At 39.4% G+C, this 20247-nt stretch overlaps 2 protein-coding genes across 3 annotated transcripts; both read right to left on the bottom strand.

Moving 5' to 3' along the window:
- Positions 1 to 17: 17 nt before the first annotated feature.
- On the bottom strand, positions 18 to 3179 carry LOC116212694 (short-chain dehydrogenase TIC 32, chloroplastic-like). Of its 2 annotated transcripts, XM_031547340.1 has the most exons (8): positions 2943 to 3179; positions 1962 to 2193; positions 1609 to 1688; positions 1351 to 1504; positions 1153 to 1231; positions 930 to 1017; positions 722 to 768; positions 18 to 443 (listed from the first exon to the last, which is right to left on the bottom strand). In XM_031547340.1, exons 1-8 carry the CDS (start codon positions 3046 to 3048, stop codon positions 279 to 281), a joined length of 951 nt encoding a protein of 316 aa, XP_031403200.1. In that variant the 5' UTR covers positions 3049 to 3179; the 3' UTR covers positions 18 to 278. The 2 variants fall into 2 exon arrangements, with proteins under 2 accessions (XP_031403200.1, XP_031403208.1); XM_031547348.1 differs by lacking the exon at positions 930 to 1017.
- Positions 3180 to 11190: 8011 nt separating this feature from the next.
- On the bottom strand, positions 11191 to 13897 carry LOC116212708 (short-chain dehydrogenase TIC 32, chloroplastic-like). The gene is made up of 8 exons (XM_031547360.1): positions 13556 to 13897; positions 12949 to 13180; positions 12739 to 12818; positions 12491 to 12644; positions 12334 to 12412; positions 12160 to 12244; positions 11973 to 12019; positions 11191 to 11660 (listed from the first exon to the last, which is right to left on the bottom strand). The coding sequence occupies exons 1-8, from the start codon at positions 13659 to 13661 to the stop codon at positions 11493 to 11495; spliced, it is 951 nt and encodes a 316-aa protein (XP_031403220.1). The 5' UTR covers positions 13662 to 13897; the 3' UTR covers positions 11191 to 11492.
- Between the last annotated feature and the right edge of the window lie 6350 nt (positions 13898 to 20247).

A 20247-nucleotide genomic window follows, 5' to 3' on the forward strand; every position in this document is an offset into this window, starting at 1 on the left:
TCATGATGCCTTCTCCGTGATAAAGCTTTTCGTGGTAAGGATTAGCGATTTCTGACAATATTTCAGCTTGGTCGCAATGGTTAAAGAAACGATTGTCCAGGCGACATGAACAACTTACGATAAAGACTCCTCGACATTGAAAACATTCAACTCTACATTGCCACGATCAATACAAGTTTTAGGTAGGTTACCGACTTCCCAATTTCTTGCCACATCTCTCGTTATCTCAGCAACTCTGGTTGCAGCAAGGCCATAGATCCTAGGTCAAGAAGCCCGATTTACTTGGGTTCGATCAAGTTTGTGCTGAAATCCCACAACTTCTTTGCCATATCAGCATTTCGGGCAAGATTACTCGGTTTCACTATATTACTGTCTGCAAAATACTCTCCGGTCACCCCTGTGACTTGAGGATGTAAAGCCACATAACACGTAGTTGCTGCTCCCTGATCAGTAAATAAAAGAATATCACGGGATCGTTATAAGTGAGCCCCGCATATGTCTTGGTGAAAAGGAAAAGAGGATAAACTATATATGTCATGTTGAAAGCAGAAAATAAAAATTTAATTCGTACTTCCTAACTTGCACTCGCATTCAAGAATAATCAAGCGAAACTTAAGGCAAAGCACAAGTCATATCTTCGTCTGATGCAATTCTATTGGTTCTTCCTTAAACCAGACAGCGAGACAGAACCACGGAAGAGCTGAGAGCAAAAGAAAATTACCTGCTGGATGTTTTTGAGTACATATTTAAGGATCGAGCTAACAATAGCTGCATTAATAGGAAAAAGGAAAAGGAAAAAGAAAAAGAAAAGAATTAGTATTGAACATATATATATATATATATATATATATATATATATTTTTTTTTTTTAATATATGTATTTTTTTTTCTGGCATAGTTCCTCTTCATATACAGAAAAAGTAAATTACATGAAACAAAGGAAACGCGATAACGCCCAATATTGGTAATTATAATTCCGGGATGAACTGAATTGGCAGTTATTTGGACCCCTTCCTCCTGTTTAAATGACAAAAAAGATATGAAATTTTTGAAGCTCCAATCATGGAAGAATGGGTAATGATACGATCACTTAAGAACCGAATACTAACTCAGAGAGGCAAGTGAAAGAAGCTGTTTGTAAATGTCGGGTACCTTTAGGCGCCTTGATAGCTCATTACTGTGAAGTATGTTCGCAAGCTTTGATTGTGCATAGGCTAGCATGATGTTGTATCTGTGATCATGAAAGACGAAACCTTGAGAAAAATAATTTCACATTTAACTCGAAAAATATAGATGATCTGATCATAAGAAACCTGGGCCGGTAATTTTGAATGAAGTTGTATATCTTACTCTGATTCATTGTTGATCTTATCAAAACGGATGCCTTCACGATAAGCGAGACGGTGACCCACCGATGACAAATTAACAATCCTCCCTTCTCTATTGCTTTCTCTTGATGTGTTCTTCATTGTCTCCAGCAGAAGATCCGTGAGAAGAAAATGACCTGCAGTTCATATTTTCAAGAAGATCGTCAGTGTGAAAATTAACGATAACCAAGGAAAGTTTGCAAACAAACTTGCCCATGATCGTTACTCTCTTTAAACATACCCAAATGGTTGGTTGCAAACAGTAGCTCGATACCGTCTTGAGAAAGCATGAAAGGAGTTCCCCACATCCCTGCATTATTTCTTCCAGGGAAAATAAATGGTAAAACAGGGGGTAAAAATCACTCTGGATCTTCAATAAAATTTGCTGCAAGAATAATCTTCAATCCTAACATGGGAAAGAAAAACTGTAAGGCCATGTTTGGCAACAGAAGAAAACAAAATGGAATGAACTCATAATTCGAAATCATCCAATTTTTTGTGATGATTCCATATATCCATCCTTCGCATTCCTTTGAAGCAAAAGTGACATATTTAAGCAGCATGATCTGCTATCAGTTGAATGGAATTTCTTACATAAGGATACTCAAGGGAAGGCCCAAGGATACATATTCTGATGCAAATTGCCTGACGGATGCCATCGAGCTGAGATCCAACTCCATAGTATCAATTTTAGCAGATGGAAGTTCCTTCAGTATAGCCTCCTTGACTTCCCAACCAGCTTCCATATTCCTGACGGCCATAATGACATGGGTCCCATGTAATGCGAGAACTCGGGCCGTCTCGGCCCCGATGCCGCTTGATGCACCTGAAATTATGAGTGATTTGTCCGGATGAAAATGATCTGTATTAGGGAATTAAGAATTACAATTCACGGTCATTGAGTTCCTTCAATACATCGAACTCAGGCAAATTCTATACATGGGCTTATCCATGGACAGAAGCCTCCTGAATTTATAGACCAGAAGATCTTATATACCCCAATGTGCAATCGAAGAATTCCCGATGAGGCTAGATATATCGATTTTCCAGAATTTCCAACCCAAAATTTGTTGCAAAGTGACCTCCGAATTTGCTTTTTAACCACAACCAAAATGCCTCTGGTACAATTTCTGACGGAAACGGGCCATTGATCACAATAACGTCACACAAAGGCTCATTACATTCGACAAAAACATTGGGGTTTTTGCTAAGATCCGGCCCTCATTAGCATAAGAACAGTGAATTCATTAATCTTATAGTTGGAACTGCTAAACCATCTTATCATACCAAATCCAATTATCGGTAATCCTTAAGACAAGGATATGAGGGACGGATTGCCGGAACGCCCCGTCTAGTACAAAGGAATAGAAGATGGCAAATCGCTTCCAGTTCATCTGTACCAAATGTGGGCTATGACAACTGCATTTGGCCTAGGAGGATAGCAATAATGTTCTGTTCTAATTCCCAATGGCTAAAAGGATGTTATTCAAACACCAGACATCGGCAAACCGAACATACGAGCAGAGGAGAGAGAGAGAGAGAGAGAGAGAGAGAGAGAGAGAGAGAGAGAGAGACCAGTGACAATGGCGGTGAGACCAGAGGCATCGATTCCATGGGTGACTTCCTCGGCGGTTGACCGAGCGGAGAACCCGGACGGCCCCTTCCACCCCAATAGCCACATCTCTCAGTGGACTGGAGAGAGAGCTTCAAGCACCTCCGGCACTTCACTGGAACGACCGACGACAGTGGGAGCTCAACGATCATCGGACAAACACAAACTGTCTCTCTCTTCTGGTCCTGTGTTTTGTTATCATCACTCAGCTTTCACGATGGCCAACCGCAGCAAAATCAGTAACCAGGCGAATGGACCGGCCGGACCGAAAAGATTGTCGTCTGAACCGGACCGTGAGATTTGTTTTGGGCCCACTCACTAGCGATTGTGTTTGGAAAATGAAAAATGTTTAACTCTACTCTGTTCAACTTGCTATAAGACAAAACTGGCCGCAACATTTGAAGAGTAATGAGTCCCGCATGGGTGTGTTTGACTAGTCGTTACTAGTCCCGCATGGGTGTGTTTGCTGAAATAAAGTTTAACCGGATTTGACCGTGCCCATATGCTGCAGTTGGGTTCCACAGAAAGGGAAAATTCCCCCTTCAGTTGTCGGATAGTCAACAGAGTTGAATAACTTTCATTTTCCAAACAGGCCCTTATGAGGCACTCATGACAATTGAATTTGCGTCTAGGAGCGGACGCCACACTAGTCCTATGATCATAGAGGTTTCATGAACCGTTCCACTACATGGACCGTGGAATTTCCATGTGAGACCCACTATTTTTGCTTAAATTTCCATCTCCTTAACTAAATTGACGTGGAAAATTTGGCTAATATTCAAATACTGGTGAGCTCTTAAGTCACAAATGTCTCCACGTCATCAATATAATATGTATCATATATCAGGTTACCAGTTCAAATATTTTATTGCCTTGACAAGTAAGAAATAAAGAAATTGTGAATTTTTAAATATGCTATGATTTAAATCAATTTGTTCCAATCCACTCCTTGCCAAGTGCAAAGCTTATATTATGCTAGGAATGGATATAATTAATGTGACAGCGAAACCATGACACCTTCCCCGTGATCGGCTTTACACGGAAGGGTTAGCAACTTCTTGCAACCTCTCGCAGTATCGGGTTAAAGCAAGACCAATAGATCCCGACTCCAAAGTCCGATATACCTGAGCTGAGTTCGGTCAAGTTTATGCTGAAATTTCACGACTTCTTTGCCAAATCTCCATCTTGTGCAAGAGTATTCGACTTTGCTACGTTACTGCCCGAGAAAAACTCGCAAATAACCCCAGTGACTTGAGGATGTAAAGCCACATAGCAAGTGGTTGCTGCTCCCTGATATATAAAAGCATACCAGGAATCAATGTCAAGAACTTTGAATATGTCGTGGTGAACCGAAAAAAAATAAAAAAAAAATAAAACTACATAATTCAAACATTCACTTCCCGAAAAAAGGCGAACGAGTGGAAGAACCAATCAGAACTTTGCTTTAAGGCAAAACTCAAGGCAAATCACAGGCACAGTCCAGTCGGTTCTATCCTGCACAACATGGCAAGATAGAATTGCGAGATAATCTCTCTAATCTAGACATGACAGCAAAAGAAACTTACACGCGGGATGCCTTTTAGCACGTGCTCTCCGAGCCAGACAGTAAGAGCTGCATTAATAGGGCAATGTTAAGAAAAGAAGAACAAGAGTTAGTATTGAAGAAATACTCTCTCTTGCAGGAGTAGCAAAAGAAAACCACGTGAAACAAAGTAATCCGTCAAACTATTCCTGCGGTAACCATTCATAAAACTTCGTCGCCAGCCGGTGAAGAAGATATGGCATGTTTGACAACAGAGGAAGAAAACGAAATGGAATGGAATCACAATGGGAAAACATGATGATCCTCCCATTCCTTTGCAACAAAAGTGACATACAGCATGATCTGGTATCAGTTGAATGGAGTTCCTTCCATAAGGATGTTGAGGGGAAGGCCTGAGGAAACCTAACCCGAGGCAAATTTCCTGACAGATGCCATTGAGCTGAGGTCCGATTCCATAGTATCAATTTTAGCAGATGGAAGCTCCTTCAGTAGAGCCTTCTTGACTTCCTGACCGGCTTCCACATTCCTCATAGCCATAATGACGTGGGCCCTGCGTAGTGCGAGGACTCGTGCTGTCTCAACTCCTATACCCTTGATGCAGCTGAAATTACGAGTAATTAGGCACATGAAAAGGATATGCCTTAGGAAATTAATAATTTCGATTAATGGTGATTTTGTTGCTCATGAGGGACCGTCTAATAGGAGTGGACAGCTCCAACGACTCACTGATCAGTTCGAGAAATTGCTGAGTGTGGTGGCAAAGGATGAAGGTGCAATCGATCCTCTAAATGGTAATGATCTAATTGATATGGATGCATGTGATGAGTGGATTATCGACACAGGAGCGTCGCGACACATAGACTGGGAATTCCGAATTCTTCGTTGACTCTCGGCCTCTGATTGGGAAATTTCCAATTTTTGCTGCAGATGGAAAAATATCACGGGCTGACCGATAGGGAAAAGTCAAAATTGGGAATTCATTCGTTCTTTCTTGAGTTCTACTAGTGCTCGAGTTTACCTGCAATCTAATTTCGGTAGCTCAATTATCGGCCGATATGGATTGCAATGTGATTTTCTCATCAGATATTTGCTTGATCCAGGATCGGACTACGAGGAGAACGCTTGGAGTGGGTGAGCTCCAAGGGAGGGTCTACTATTTGCGGCGAGTGGCGTCCTAGGTGTTGGCTTGTCCAGCAATTTTTACCGATTTAGCAGACATCTGGCATAGGCGATTTGGGCACCCTGCATGTCGTATTAAATATAATGGTATTATTTTTGGTCTTGATGTTAAGGACAATAAAGAATGCGATGTATATCTTCGGGCTAAGCAGACGCGCTTGCGTTTCACGCTAAGTCTGAATAAAACCGCTTTGCCGTTTGACTTAATTCACTGTGACTTGTGTGGAGCATACAAGATCAAGTCTCTTTCGGGTGCTCACTATTTTTTGACGATTGTTGATGAGCTATATGGACTTACATGTTAAAGGAGAAATCGGAGGCACAACGTCATATAAAAGGATTTTGCGCTCTAATAAAGAATCAGTTTAATCGCACGATCAAAGTAATACGAAGTGACACTGGACTTGAGTTCTTGTCTCGAGACTTGCACAATTATTTCTTCCAAAACGGAATAATCCATCAAACTTTGTGTACTGGTATGCTGCAACAGAATGGGCGGGTTGAGCTCAAACACATGCACATCCTCAATATTGCTCATGCTCTAAATGTTTCAGGCTTCACTTCCGGTTAGATTCTAGGGAGAATGCGTGCCAATAGCCATATATCTAATTAATTTGAAACTGATGACTACTTTGGGAGGCACAGATAAAACAGCCTCAAGGGGAGTTTTCCAGGCCCTTGAATTTACAGCCAAATTCGAATAATGAAGAGGAGCCAAATTCTGTTCCCGAAGTACGTCAGCCCGACATGGATCAACCCACGTTGTCTCAGCCCGAGACTACAGACTTGGCACCCACCGTGGGGCATCAGATCGGGTCTGACCCACTTGAGACCACAGACCCGAGGCCGACATCTGGTGCTCGATTTGATAAGGTTTATCGTCGACGCGCTACATCACAGCCACCGTCCACTTCGAGGAATCATGATCAGACTACGAATTTTATTCCACGACGTTCAGATCGTCAAACGAAAATGCCTCATCACTTCAAGGATTTTGTTGTCTCACATACTGCAGTTTATCCCCTCTTTTACTCCACCTATCTCCACGGACTCCTCAAGTATGCGGTATCCTATTGAGCAATTTATCAATTATACTGGTGCTTCTGATCAATTTTTGTCATATGTAGCTGCATTGGATTCAAGAGTGGAGCCTCGTTCTTACAGGAAGGCGGTTCATGATCCCAAATAGAGTGAGGCCATGGCCGAGGATATTCGAGCCCCGGAACTTAATCACCCCTGGACCCTTGAGTCTTTACCTCCAGGGAAGCACTCAATTGACTATAAGCGGGTGTACAAGATCAAGAGGAAAGCTGATGGCAGTGTCGACAGGTATAAGGCTCGTCTTGTTGCAAAGCGTTTTACACAGGTTGAAGGTATTGATTTCCATGAAACTTTTGCTCTAGTAGCAAAACTCGTCAACGTGCATTGTTTACTGACTGTTGTTACGGCAAGAGGCTGGGAAATTCATTACATGGACATTCAAAATGCGTTCTTGCATGGTGATTTAGACGAAGAAATTTACATAAAGCTGCCACTGGGTTTTTCTTCTAAGCTAACTAGGCCCGTTTGCCGGCTTCGCAAGTCCCTCCATGGCCTTCATCATTCACAAAATTGGTATTTGCTTTATGCATATATGGATTTCGATAGTCCAATGTAGACCATTCCTCGTTCACATTTGCACGCGGTAGTGATATTTTGGCAGTTCTTGTTTATGTGAATGATCTCTTAGTTGATGGAAACAATTCTGCGCAGTGTGCATCCTTCAAGCGATATCTTGATTAGTGCTTCCGCATTAAAGATCTAGGACCACTTCGTTACTTCCTGAGCATAGAGGTTGCTTGGATAGGCTCTGGGCTATTTCTTAATCAACTGAGGTATGTATTGGATATTCTCACTGAGTTTGGGATGCTTGGATTGCGGCCTTCTCCATTCCCGATGGAACATAATCACGGTCTCTCTTCAGACTCAGGTGACCCTCTTGAGGATCCAAGCAGATATAGTCGTTTAGTGGGCCGTCTAATCTTCCTCACCATTACTAGACTGGAGATTAGTTATTCTGTCAACATATTGACTCAGTTCATGCAACATGCTCGTCAGCCTCATTGGGATGCTACCGTGCGAGTGCTTCGATTCCTAAAACAATCTCCAGGTTAGGGTATCTTTCTTCAGCCGGATAATTTGGATCTTGTTGCTTATTCCAATTCTGATTGGGCAAGCTGCCTGATAACTCGTCATTCTGTCACTGGATACTTTATTACATTGGGCGGCGGTTCGATTTCTTAAAAAATGAAGAAGCAGACTATTGTTTCTCGATCTTCTGCTGAAGCTGAATATAAGGCAATGGCTGCTGTTGTGATTGAGATTATTTGGCTACATGGTCTTCTTGCCTGTCTTGGAGTGAAGTTTACCCAACCTACCCTGATCTTCTGTGATAATCAGGCTGCATTTCACATTGCGGCTAATTCAGTGTTTCACGAACACATAGAACACATTGAGATAGACTGTAATTTTGTTCGCGAACACATTAAGTCCCACACTATTGCCACTTCGCATGTTTCGACTAATCTGCAGCTTGCGGACATCTTCATCAAGGCATTGGGACGAGACCAGTTTCGTTTTATCCTTGGCAAGTTGGGTATTCTAGATTCTCATGCTTCAACTTGAGGGGGAGTATTACGAGATACCGGGAATTAACTTCGATTGTAGTTATTGTATATTTATTGTACAATAGTCAGGCAAGGAATTTTACCGATTTCTCTCTTAGTTTAGCAAAGTTTCATAGCTTAGAGTAGTTTCCATTAACTTGCCCTAGCATGCCAAAATGTAATTGTTCTTGCAGTCAAATGAAAGCTCTATGAGCATTCAGTCTCAACTCTTATGAGAGGGCGTGCCATTGATTACCAAAACATCGGTTTCTGATGACAGTCAACAAAGCCTCCGTACATTTGACAAATACGTCGTATTTTTTGCTAAGATTCAACTCTCATTAGCATATATATAATGAACTCATTAATCTTATAGTCAAGTGCACTGAATCATCTTGTATGAGAGGAATTCTACAAGTTTATAAGCGATTGGGCCCATTTTCAACCCAAAAGTTCAAACTGATAGGTTGTGGTATCCAATCTCCTATATAATCCCATTGATTTCTCTTTAATTTTTCCGCTTGGGACAATCACTCTCAACATCCGCCATCACGTGGCAACGTGTGGTCCAACACATGCTACGTACAACTAAACACCCTCTCTCAACAACTGATCATGAGCCAAATATTCTCTTTTGTGCTCGGGTGAGGGGGGACAAACCAAACTAATTACCACGCATTCCACACTCAGGCCTGACTAACATAACGCGCACTTTAGACTACCTCAAAACTAGATCTAGCCACACACAGACCAAGCACAAAGAGACATTAGACCTGACATGGTGTAAGCCCACCTGGGCCCGCAGAAGTATAACCTGCTCTGATACTATGTAAAATTTCACTGAGCCTATAAGCTATCGAACCCATTTCCAACCCATAGCTTATAAGACAAGTGGAATTTTTATATGGTATCAAAGCGGATTACACTTTCACGCGCACGTGTGGGCTCACACCACGCCAAATTCAGTTTCGAGGCAGCCAAAATTGCGCCTCATGTTAGTTAGGCCCGAAGGTGGCCCAATCCAGTTCCAAAATAGATAAAAGTGCACCTCTAGTTAGGCCCAAGTGTGGAGCTTAAGGTTAGTTTGGTATTTGTCCTCCCCGCCAGAGCATGAAAGATGATGTCCGACCTGTGGTCAGTTGTTGAAGACGAGTGTTTAAGGGCATGTGGTTCATACTGGTCCACACGTTGCCACGCGAGGGAGGGTGTTGAGATATGTTGTCCTACACAGAAAAATTGAGAAAGAAACCACAATCTTATATAAGGCTTGGGTCCTGCAACCTATTAACTTAGACTTTTAGGTTGCATATGAGCTCAAGTCCATGTAGGCCCAAGTTGAATATTTTACATGATATCAAAGCAGGTTATGCTTCCAAGCGCATATGTGTGGACTTACACCACGCCAAGTTTAAGGTCTATTTGTGAGGGTAGCCGAAAATGCGTCCGTGTTGGCCCAAGTGTGGCTAAGTCCAGTTTCGAGGCAGCCAAGAATGCGCCTTATATTAAGTCAAGCCCGAGTGTGGAACTCGTGGTTAGTTTGGTTTGTCTCCTCTCGCTCGAGCACGGAAGATGATGTCCAGTTCGTGGTCAGTTATTGAATGTGGATATTTAGAGGTACGTGGCACGTGATGGACTACACGATGCCACGTGAGGGGTGGGTGTTGAGAATTAAGGATGAAATAAGTTTCACATCGAAAATATAAAAATGAATTCTACAAGTTTATATCTTATCATTATTCAACTACCAATAACAGTCAGACAAGGATATAAAGGTCCACCAGCAATCAAAGTCAGGATCGCAGTAACACTACGTATAGTACAAAGCAATAGAAACATCACTGTATATAACATAAATTCACAGTCACTTCCAAATCGTTTGTGCCCCATGTGGCTATGATAACTGCATTTGGCCTAAGATGATTGCAGGGATGTTTAGACAACAGAGTACGTATTGCATTTTCGCTCAGGGAGATAAGTTCAGTTGCTTAGCTCTAACCAACGAAATGAGGGAAGGGTCACATCACGATGGCTTGAAAAGATCCAGAGGACTCTATCCTCGACTTCCATGTCCGAAATATCTATAATCTTGTCTACTCCAGTGGCATTATTTCAAGAATCTATTCAAACATCAGATATCTACGGGAACACGAGGGAACGTGTGATCATAGCTGCAAAAGAGAGAGACCCAGGCATGGATCTTCAAACCTGTGACGATGGTAGTGAGACCGGAGGCATCGATTCCATGGGTGACTCCTCGGCATTTGAGCGAGCACAGAACCCAGATGGCCCCTTCCACCAGAATATCCACATCTCCCGAGTTTTCTCATGCACAGTGGATTTGAGAGAAGCTTCCTCCCTTTACTCTCCCGAGCGATTCTTGACTCTTCACTCTTCAGGGATATGACCCAACCGAGAGCTCAACAATTACCAGAGGAGCCAGCAGTTTTGTCTCTTCTGTCTTGCGTCCACTTCTGCTTTTGTCATCACTCTTCTCGGGGGACAGAGACAAGGAGTCCCTTGTCTGGTTGATCCGCTGGGGCCACCACCGGCAGCCAGACGTATGGGCCGGCCCGACCGAAAGGACCATTGGGTCGACCAGTCCACGAGATTCGCTTTGGGCAACCCATAGCGGTTCAACTCATGATTCTGTTGTTCATGTCATGAGCGGTTCATGAAATATTATTTCGACGGTCGAGTCAAAAGTGTTGATCTAATGGCTAGCAGGGCCCTCTCGTCTTGAAATATAGGCTCAATGCGCCTAGTCTTCATGGGCTAGACGTAGATACCTGTGAAAATGAAACAGTAACGAGCGCCTTTTCTGTGATCGAATTTTACAGGGAAGGATTAGAGCATCTCAATAAATTTTCATTTTTTCTTTCGGTTATAATATTTCTTTTCACTTTATTTCACACAATACAAAACATGACTGGATTGGTCGTAACAGATAAAGAAACAACTCCTTCAGGGCGGGATGAACATCTTAAGATAAAGATTTCCCGCATCGAAAACGATTACATTTTGCAAAGCCACAATCAGTAAAAGCTTCACGCACGTTGCTGACTTCCTGATTTCTTGCTATTTATGGCATTATCATATCACAAACGCTAATTAAGGCAAGACCAGAGATCCCAACTCTGAAGTCTGATCTACTTGAGTTCGGTCGTCAAGTTTATGCTGAAATCCCACAACTTCTTTGCCAAATCAGCATCCCGGGCAAGATTACCCATCTTCGCTGTATTACTATCTGCGAAATACTCGCCGCTGACCCCCGTCACCTGTGGATGTAAAGCCACGTAGCACGTAGTTGCTGCTCCCTGATCCATAAAAGATATTAAGGCGGCGTTTGGTAATTGCTTGTGATTAAATTGCTCGTAATCCACATTGCCACAAGATAGATTACCACTTTTTAAATTAGTGGCAATTCAACAATTGTCCTGTTTGGTATTTCAATCGACACTACTGGTGATCTTAAAATAGGGAAAAAGAATTCTCATACTTGCATTCCGGCAAAACTTTAAGGCGAAATGCAATTTCCTATATTAGCCCTATTGATTGTCCCTTTTACCAACAGCGCGAGATGGAATCGTGAAAATTTTACTGTTGAGATAAGGGTAAAAGAAAACTACCTGTGGGACGCTTTTGAACACATACTTAAGGATCCAGTGAAGAATGGCTGCATTAAGAGGGAAATGTGGGGAAAAAGAAAATAAATAGTATTAAACACTCCTCTGAATATATAGCAAGAGCATAGTATATGAACAAAGTTATACATTCAACTTTTTTTTTTTTGGTGGGAAATTAGAAAAGGCACACCATTGAAAATTTTGCTGTGACGCGCAATATTGGTTGCTATAACTCCGGGATGAACTGAATTGGCAGTTATTTGGACTCCTTCCTCCTGTTTAAATGACAAAAGAACTAACAAACACTAACTCTAAAGGGCAAGTGAAAGAAGCTGTTTTCAACGGCTATAAAAATGTTCGGGACCTTCAGGCGCCTTGCTAGCTCATTAGCATGAAGTGTGTTTGCAAGCTTTGATCGCACATAGGCTAGTCCGGCGTTGTATCTGTAATTGAGTAAGAAAATTATATATTTCACAGTCTACGCTGTAATACAGTATAAAATCATAAGTTATATATTTTACTTGGATTTATCGTTGATCCTGTCAAAACGGGTGAGTTCACTGTAAGCAAAACGGTGACCCAAAGATGACACATTAATAATCCTCCCTTCTCTATTGCTTTGCCTTGATGTCGTCTTCATTGTCTCCAGCAGAAGATTTGTTAGAAGAAAATGACCTGCAGGGTGAAAATGAAAATTAACAACCAAGGAAAATTTGCAGAGAAGCTTGCCCATGATCATGGAGTAAAAGTTGTCCATCTCAAGACATACCCAAATGGTTGGTTGCAAACTGTAGCTCGATGCCGTCTCCAGAAAGCGTGAAAGGAGTTCCTGCTATCCCTGCATTATTTCTTCCGAAGAAACCAAACGGTGAAAATAGCTAGGAAAATCAGCCTGGATCTTCAATTAAGGAATGTTAACTGAACCAAATGGTGAAATACATATAGCAGGCTATCAGTTCGATTGAATGGAATTTCTTACATGAGGACATTCAGGGGAAGACCAGAGGAAACATAATGTGACGAAAACTTCCTCACCGATGCCATCGAGCTGAGATCCAGCTCCATAGTATCGATTTTAGCAGATGGAAGTTCCTTCAGTATAGCCTCCTTGACTTGCCGACCAGCTTCCATATTCCTCACGGCCATAATGACGTGGGCCCCACGCAGCGCGAGAACCCGTGCCGTCTCAACCCCAATACCACTCGATGCACCTGAAATTACGAGTGGCTTTTTCCGGATAAAAAACATTGTATTTGGGGATGAATGAAATTTCAATTCACAGCTATTCAGTTCAAAATATATATTTAACTGAAAAGAGCTGCTATATAGAAAGCAATTCGCCAAATAAAATTATACTATAAGGGGATGAGGACCAGCAGCAATCAAGGTCGGGATTGGAGTTAACTGAGGAAAGAAAATATAAAATTGCTTTCACTTCTGATTCATCTTCCGCACGAAATATGGCAAGCGATAACTGAATATGGGCCTAAGATGATTGCAAGGATGTTTAGAGAATGTATTTCTTTCGTTCAAGTGATAATTTCAGTTGTCTTACTCTGTCATAGGAAACAAGGGAATTGTCAGACCTGTGACGATGGCGGTGAGACCAGAGGCATCGATTCCATGGGTGACTTCCTCGGCGGTTGAGCGAGCAGAGAACCCGGACGGGCTCTTCCATTTGAATATCCACATCTTCGACTCCCTTTTTCAGGTATTGCAAAAGACAGTACATGAAACAAAATTACATATCCAACTATGTCGTGCTTCGAGTAGGAGTAACCATTTAAAAGAACTTGATAACGCGAAAAATTTGGTTAGAGGTATAGCTCCGGGATGAAATTAATTGGCAGATACTTGGACTCCTTCCTCCTAATTAAATAATAAAGATGAACGAAATTTCTCAAGTTCCAGTCATGGAAGAAATGATGATGATATAACTTAAAGAAACGCGATATTGACTCGAAAGGTAAAGTGAAAGAAGCTGCTCATTATTTTCAAATACCTTAAGCCACCTGGCTAGCTTTGTGGGGTGAAAGTATGCTTGCAATCTTTGATAGCCCGTAAGTTTGTATAAAGTCATATATGCAATTACGTAAGGATGAAAACATTAAAGAATTAACAATCGATGCATACAAGCAATACTCTGCCGACTCCATTGGCGATCAAAATAGTTAATTTCACCATTTCAAGAATCATTTCCAATGGGAATAGCTAAAAAGATAAATTTTCAAACACGCCACAGACCGAACATGTGAGCGTAGCAAGACACCCGCCATGGCAGCCAGAGGAAGGGGCCAGCCGGACCGGACCGGAAAGATTGCACTTGAACCTCATCATAATATTTGTTTTGCGTGCAGTCGCATCAGTTCAGCTCATTCTTCTACCACTCATAAATGATAAGCAGTTCATGAGACTCTCTTGGCCAATGGATCAACGTGGAGTCAAGGGTTGATCCAACAGCTAGCAGGACTCTTTTGATCCGTTTATTAGACCCATGCGTTACATGAAATTTATTAAACAACAACTATCAAATCAAATTTCAATAAAAATAATAATTGAACAAATTTATACTCACTAAATGCAAAAAAATTATTTTTTATTCTATATAAGCTTTTTAATACAGTAAATTCAGACCAGGGATAAAAGAATATTTAGCAACAGCTCTTAAGGAATTCATATATATAGTTTCATTTATCAATTTAGAGCCTATAAAGTTTTTGACTTTAGTATAAACTTGTAGCTTATTATAACATTTTAAGTTTCGTAAGTTTGAATACTTTCGAATTCCTTGAACCCAAATCACTTTTATTAGAGATTTACTTAATTGAGTTCTTATGAGATTACCAATAATACTTAATATTTATTAATTAACTGAAGTTTAGGTATATATAATTGTGAATAATTCTTAATTTTTTTAAAATTATGAATTTATTTATTACTAACAAAATGACAATGAGTGATTTAAATATTTTTCTTTATTTCTATGAAAATTATCTTTATATTTATATATTTTTATTAATTATAATAAAAACTATAATCATTTAATTTTTTATAGAATATTAACATGTAAATTAGTAAAACAATTATTATTTTATTCCTATTTATTATGGAGGAAGTCAAGTTTATAAGTATCGGTGGTGAAAAAAGTTTATATGTTAACTTCGGAAACATTAGCTATAATTCGTAAAATTTTATAACTACATAAATCTACTTCCTGGGTCCAATGAAAAGATTATTCCTGTAAACTAAGATTGAGCTATCGTACTTTTTTTTGTGTATTATGATTTTCCGACATTGATATGTTATGTATTTACTTATTTCAAAAAGATTTTACCTTATTTTTAATAATATTTCACCAAGTCGAAATTTGAAAACAGATCGCAAATAGAAGATTAAGGAAGCGAATCTGCAAGTCGAAAATATGAAAATTACATTAAAAATATTAATATATTATGTATTTATTTTTTGTTTGGGATTTTACCTTTTCTTTATAATACTCTACCAAGTTGAATTTTGAAGATGAATCTATACGTAACATATAAAGTGGAAAATCGGAATCGTGAGAGCTACATTTGAGAATCCTCAACTCCTTGTAAGATATCATCGATTGTTCGAATTACTCCATTTGATAATTGTCAGCTCTACGTGACTTGACATTTCATTTTTAGTTAAATGAACTTATACGATATCGATTATTCGTTACTTCCTCCATTCACTAACTTGTTAGAAATCTTACAATCCTGAAACCCAAAAATCTCACATTTTGAATTCATCGAATCAATTGAATAATTGAAAGCGCCCCTGAATTAATTGTGGTAGCAAGAGATGAACAAGAGGTCAGTTTTGTGGTCTTCCAAGTCAGTATGTTATGACGTAGGTTGTTTCTCTGTCTGAGTAATAAGGCTTTCAGAAGAGCGTCTATTTAACGTATGACTCGGAACTATAACCCCCAATTATATTTAAGTGCTTGAGGTTACTACAATTTTTAATTTTGCTCATTATCAAATCAGAAATTACCTTATAGTATTTGTATATTCGATCCATACTTTATCGGGATATAGTTAAGGGCCATCATTTTAAACTTTAGTAGATGACTTAATTGGGCCAACAACAAAGATAACATGTAAAATGTAACAATTAGTATATATGTTGGACCATATCCTTGAAAAAAAAAAAAGCCAACATTTGATTGCCGGAATTGAAATCTTCGCTGGACTTGTAGAGATCGCAATCGCTGACGAAACGCTTGATTTCTTGAGGGCACCTCAAAGAATTATTCGAATGAGGATGATGAGCTAAACGTTTGGATTCTTCGTATCTGGGAAATTCTTCAAAAAGATCAAGAGACACCGGGATTTTTAATATGGAAACCCCAACATGGGGAAAAACCACGGGACCAGTTTTGTCTCAACCTTACTATATCATAGTTTTTCATCAAGGACCGACCGTCAGATCAACGTTAACTCTATGAAAATAGGTTTATTCAATAACATTTTACGGGTATGATTAGAGCTAGTTTATTGAGTCTTGGTTAGTTTTAGTATGTTTTTAATTTAATTCTCATTCATATGCGCACCATGTTATAGATTCGAGAGGTCCCAAGCTGCAGATTTGAAGGCGTAGGCCATGTTTGATCAGCCTACTTGCCCCATGTTTGGTTTTTCTAATGTATTGTGTGGATCCCAAGCATGTTTAGAGAAGCAAAGTAGAGGGAGATATTTTGAATAATTTGGGATAGTATTCTTGCATGTCCTTCCACTTCAACATTGGCCAAAGGTAAGGATTCCTACATTTGCTTCCATTTCTCATCTTCCTTTTATTCTGATTCTAAGCTGACCTTGGTCGAATTTCTCGTCCATTCTCAGCTGCTGGAATCTTCTGAATTTCATATTTGCCATGTGTGTGGAAGTGTGGCTGCTTGTGGTTATGAAAAACACTGAAAAATATTTCCTGTTATCCATCTTTTTTCCTCTTGCAGGACATGGAAATTGGAAACAGTAGCTTTTAATCAGTAATGGGAACAACTTTTGATTCTTCAGAGTTTAGGAGTGACAAATTGTTTTCAGGTCCTAACAAAGTCTATTGATCTGATAGGTTGCCTGAGAGAGAATTAGCAACTGGCCACCCATTTTGTCTATGCGATGCTCAATATGCGGACAGCAAAACTTTCAGTCGATCTCTCCTTGCAAAGGTCGGTCTTGTCTTACACCAAGACAGTTCAATGCCTCTGTGTTTGATATAGACATCATAATTGAGTATTCTATTCGTATGTTTTGGCGAATAGTGCCTGATGTAATTTGTACTGTTGGCTTTGATCCAGAATCGGGGCTGACGACAAACATCTACCTCAGAGTGCATCTATTCAGGTATGCCATTGCTTTTTCCTAATAGAATTTGGGTATAGCATGTACTTTTCATCTCATGGGCGAGTAAAGTGAGCATCATCTAGCAAGAAGTATTCACGCTTACAAAATCTCAAGTTTCATCATCCATCTTCAATAAAATAATGTTAGGACTGGAACAAAAACAGAAATGAGAAACTTTAAGGCCATGTTTGAGCAGCCGAGGGAAGAGAGCGAAATGGAATGGAATCATAATATGAAATCATCCAATTCTTTGTGATGATTCCTTCATGCTTATCACTTCAGTTGAATGGAATTTCGTACATGAGGATATTCAGGGGAAGGCCCAATGAAACGTAATCTGAGGCAAACTTCCTCACGGATGTCATTGAGCTGAGATCCAACTCCATCGTATTGATTTCAGCAGATGGAAGTTCCTTCAATATAGCTTCCTTGACATCCTGATCAGTTTTCGTATTCCTCACGGCCATAATAACATGGGCCCCACGTAGGGTAAGAACTCGTGCCGTCTCAACCCCGATACCGCTTGATGCCCCTGAAAAACATACGCATACCATGATACGATGGCCCACCAGTGATTGAAGGTGGGAGTGCAGTAACGCTACGTCTAGGACAGGAATAGAAACATCACGAGGAATAACATAATATCGCTACTCACTTCCGATTCATCTCTACCAAATGTGGCATGTGTGGCATGTGGTAATTGCATATGGGCTTAAGGTGTTTGCAAGGATGTACAGAGAATGTATTTCTCGTTCAAGTGAAAAGCTGAGTTGCATTGCTCTAAGGAAATGAGGGAACTCTCCAACCTGTGACGATGGCGGTAAGACCAGAGGCATTCAGTGACTTCCTCGGCAGTTGAGCGAGCAGAGAACCCGAACAGGCCCTTCCATCCGAATGTCCACGTCTTTGAAGTTCTTCTTCAGCTATAGCAAATCAACAGTTTATGAAGCAAAGTTACATATCTAACTATGTTTAAATTAGAGTAGGAGTAACCATTTCCAAAACTGTGGTATAGCAAAAGATTGGTCGCTTTAATTCCGGGATGAACTGAATTGGCAGTTTCTTGAACCAAATTCCTAAATCTCCAATCATGGAGGAAATAATGATGCGATAACTTAAGCAACTATACCCCATTCTTTTCTGTTTACTTATTAAAAAAACTAATAAAAAAAACTTAAAAAACTATACTAACTCTAAAGTACAAGTGAAAATTTTTTTTTTTTTAAACGACTGAAGGTGTCCAGGATTCGTCTTACTAATCTACTGAGTTCCGAGCACCCCTTATGTATGGGGTATACAAGGCGTTAAATCATGGCAAATGGCCTCAATGATTCGAACATGAAATCAGATGGATACTGAAGCTCTTCCTCATTACCGTTAGGCCAATCCTTGAGGTTGGCAAGTGAAAGGAAAAAATATTGATTGAATGTTGAATGAATAATAATCAATCAGAATGTTTATAAGTAAGAATAAATGGATATTCAACTTATTGATGTAACAAATCGGGGCCACTAGGATTCTCCCAAATCTTTGAAGATCACTTTTATGTATAATTTATTCTCCCATGTGATTGTGTTAGTCAAAATAGGAAATATTAGAGTGCGTTTGGATTGAGAGTTGAGTTGAGTTGAGTTTTGGTTTTAATTGGTTTGTAATGATTGTATTGTTGAATTATGAGAAAAAGTGTGAAAAAGTAATAAATAATTGAGAGAAAATAATGATTAAGTAATTATTGTGTTGTTGAATTGTGAAAAAGTAATGAATAGTTGAGAGAATTTAATATTAAAAATTGAATTGAATGGTTAAAAAAATTTTAAAAATAAAAAAAATAATGATTGTGATGTTGAATTGAGGATAAGTAGAGTTGAGTTGAGTTGAGTCGAATATTTTTTCGAAAGCAAACACACCCTTATTCTCTCGCTTACACGCTTCTATATTTCTATAAAATGAAGGAATGAGGACTTTGTTTGGATGTCACTTTATAAGGGAAAGGGAAGGGAGGGAATGGGAGGTTAATGGAGTTGTTTGGACAGACTAATAAAGGAGGGAAACGAAGGGGAAGGAAAATTTAATTGGATAAATGGACTAATATGCCCCTTTTTAACTTAGGTTTTTTATATTAAAAGAGGGTAAAATAGTCTTTTCAAGTTTTTAATATTTTTTTTTGGTTATAAGGGAGGCCCGTGGGCCTAATACAATAAAATAGAAATTCTATAATAACTAATAAAGGGTCACGGGTAGTCGCGTTAAGTATCGAACTTGAAACCGTTTGGTTACCAGACGAAGACGTGCGACACTGGGTTACATTTTTTTTTATAAGTTCATAATGTTTTAGTTGTTTCATTTCCTTCCAAATCCTCCCAATTTGGGGAATTCAAAACTTAAAAAGGAAAGGAAAATGAATGGATTAGGTCCGGTTTATTTTGAGAAAATTTTCCAACTTTTTAGAAAAAAATCATAAAAAATGGAAAATCATAAAATATGTTTTTACTTACTTAAAATGATGAAATTTTTTTAGGAAAATAGATTGTCTAATTCCTCAAATTCAAAGCAATTTAGAGAAGTATTTTTAATGGTTTTTCAATTTTCTTCCCTTCAATTAGAAGGTTCTTTATCAATTATTCTTTTCCTTTTTAATTATGTCTTTAACTTTTAATTGGAAAGTTTCCAATGGTTATTAGATATTGAATATAATGTTGAAAATTCTAAATTTTGAGTTTGTAAATATGATTTTTCAATTTTTTTTAGAAAAATAGATTTAAAAAGGGAGAAAAAAAATAAAAAATGACTTTTCTAAAAGTAAACAAGCCTTTATGTTTCTTTGTATCTCCCTCCCTTTTCTTTAAATTAGCCTATCCAAACAAGGAAATTTGCTCCCTTTCCCCTCGCTGTCATTCCTCTTTCTTTTCTTA

The sequence above is a fragment of the Punica granatum genome, chromosome 1 (genome assembly GCF_007655135.1).
Source record: "Punica granatum isolate Tunisia-2019 chromosome 1, ASM765513v2, whole genome shotgun sequence".
In the NCBI taxonomy this organism is placed as follows: domain Eukaryota; kingdom Viridiplantae; phylum Streptophyta; class Magnoliopsida; order Myrtales; family Lythraceae; genus Punica; species Punica granatum.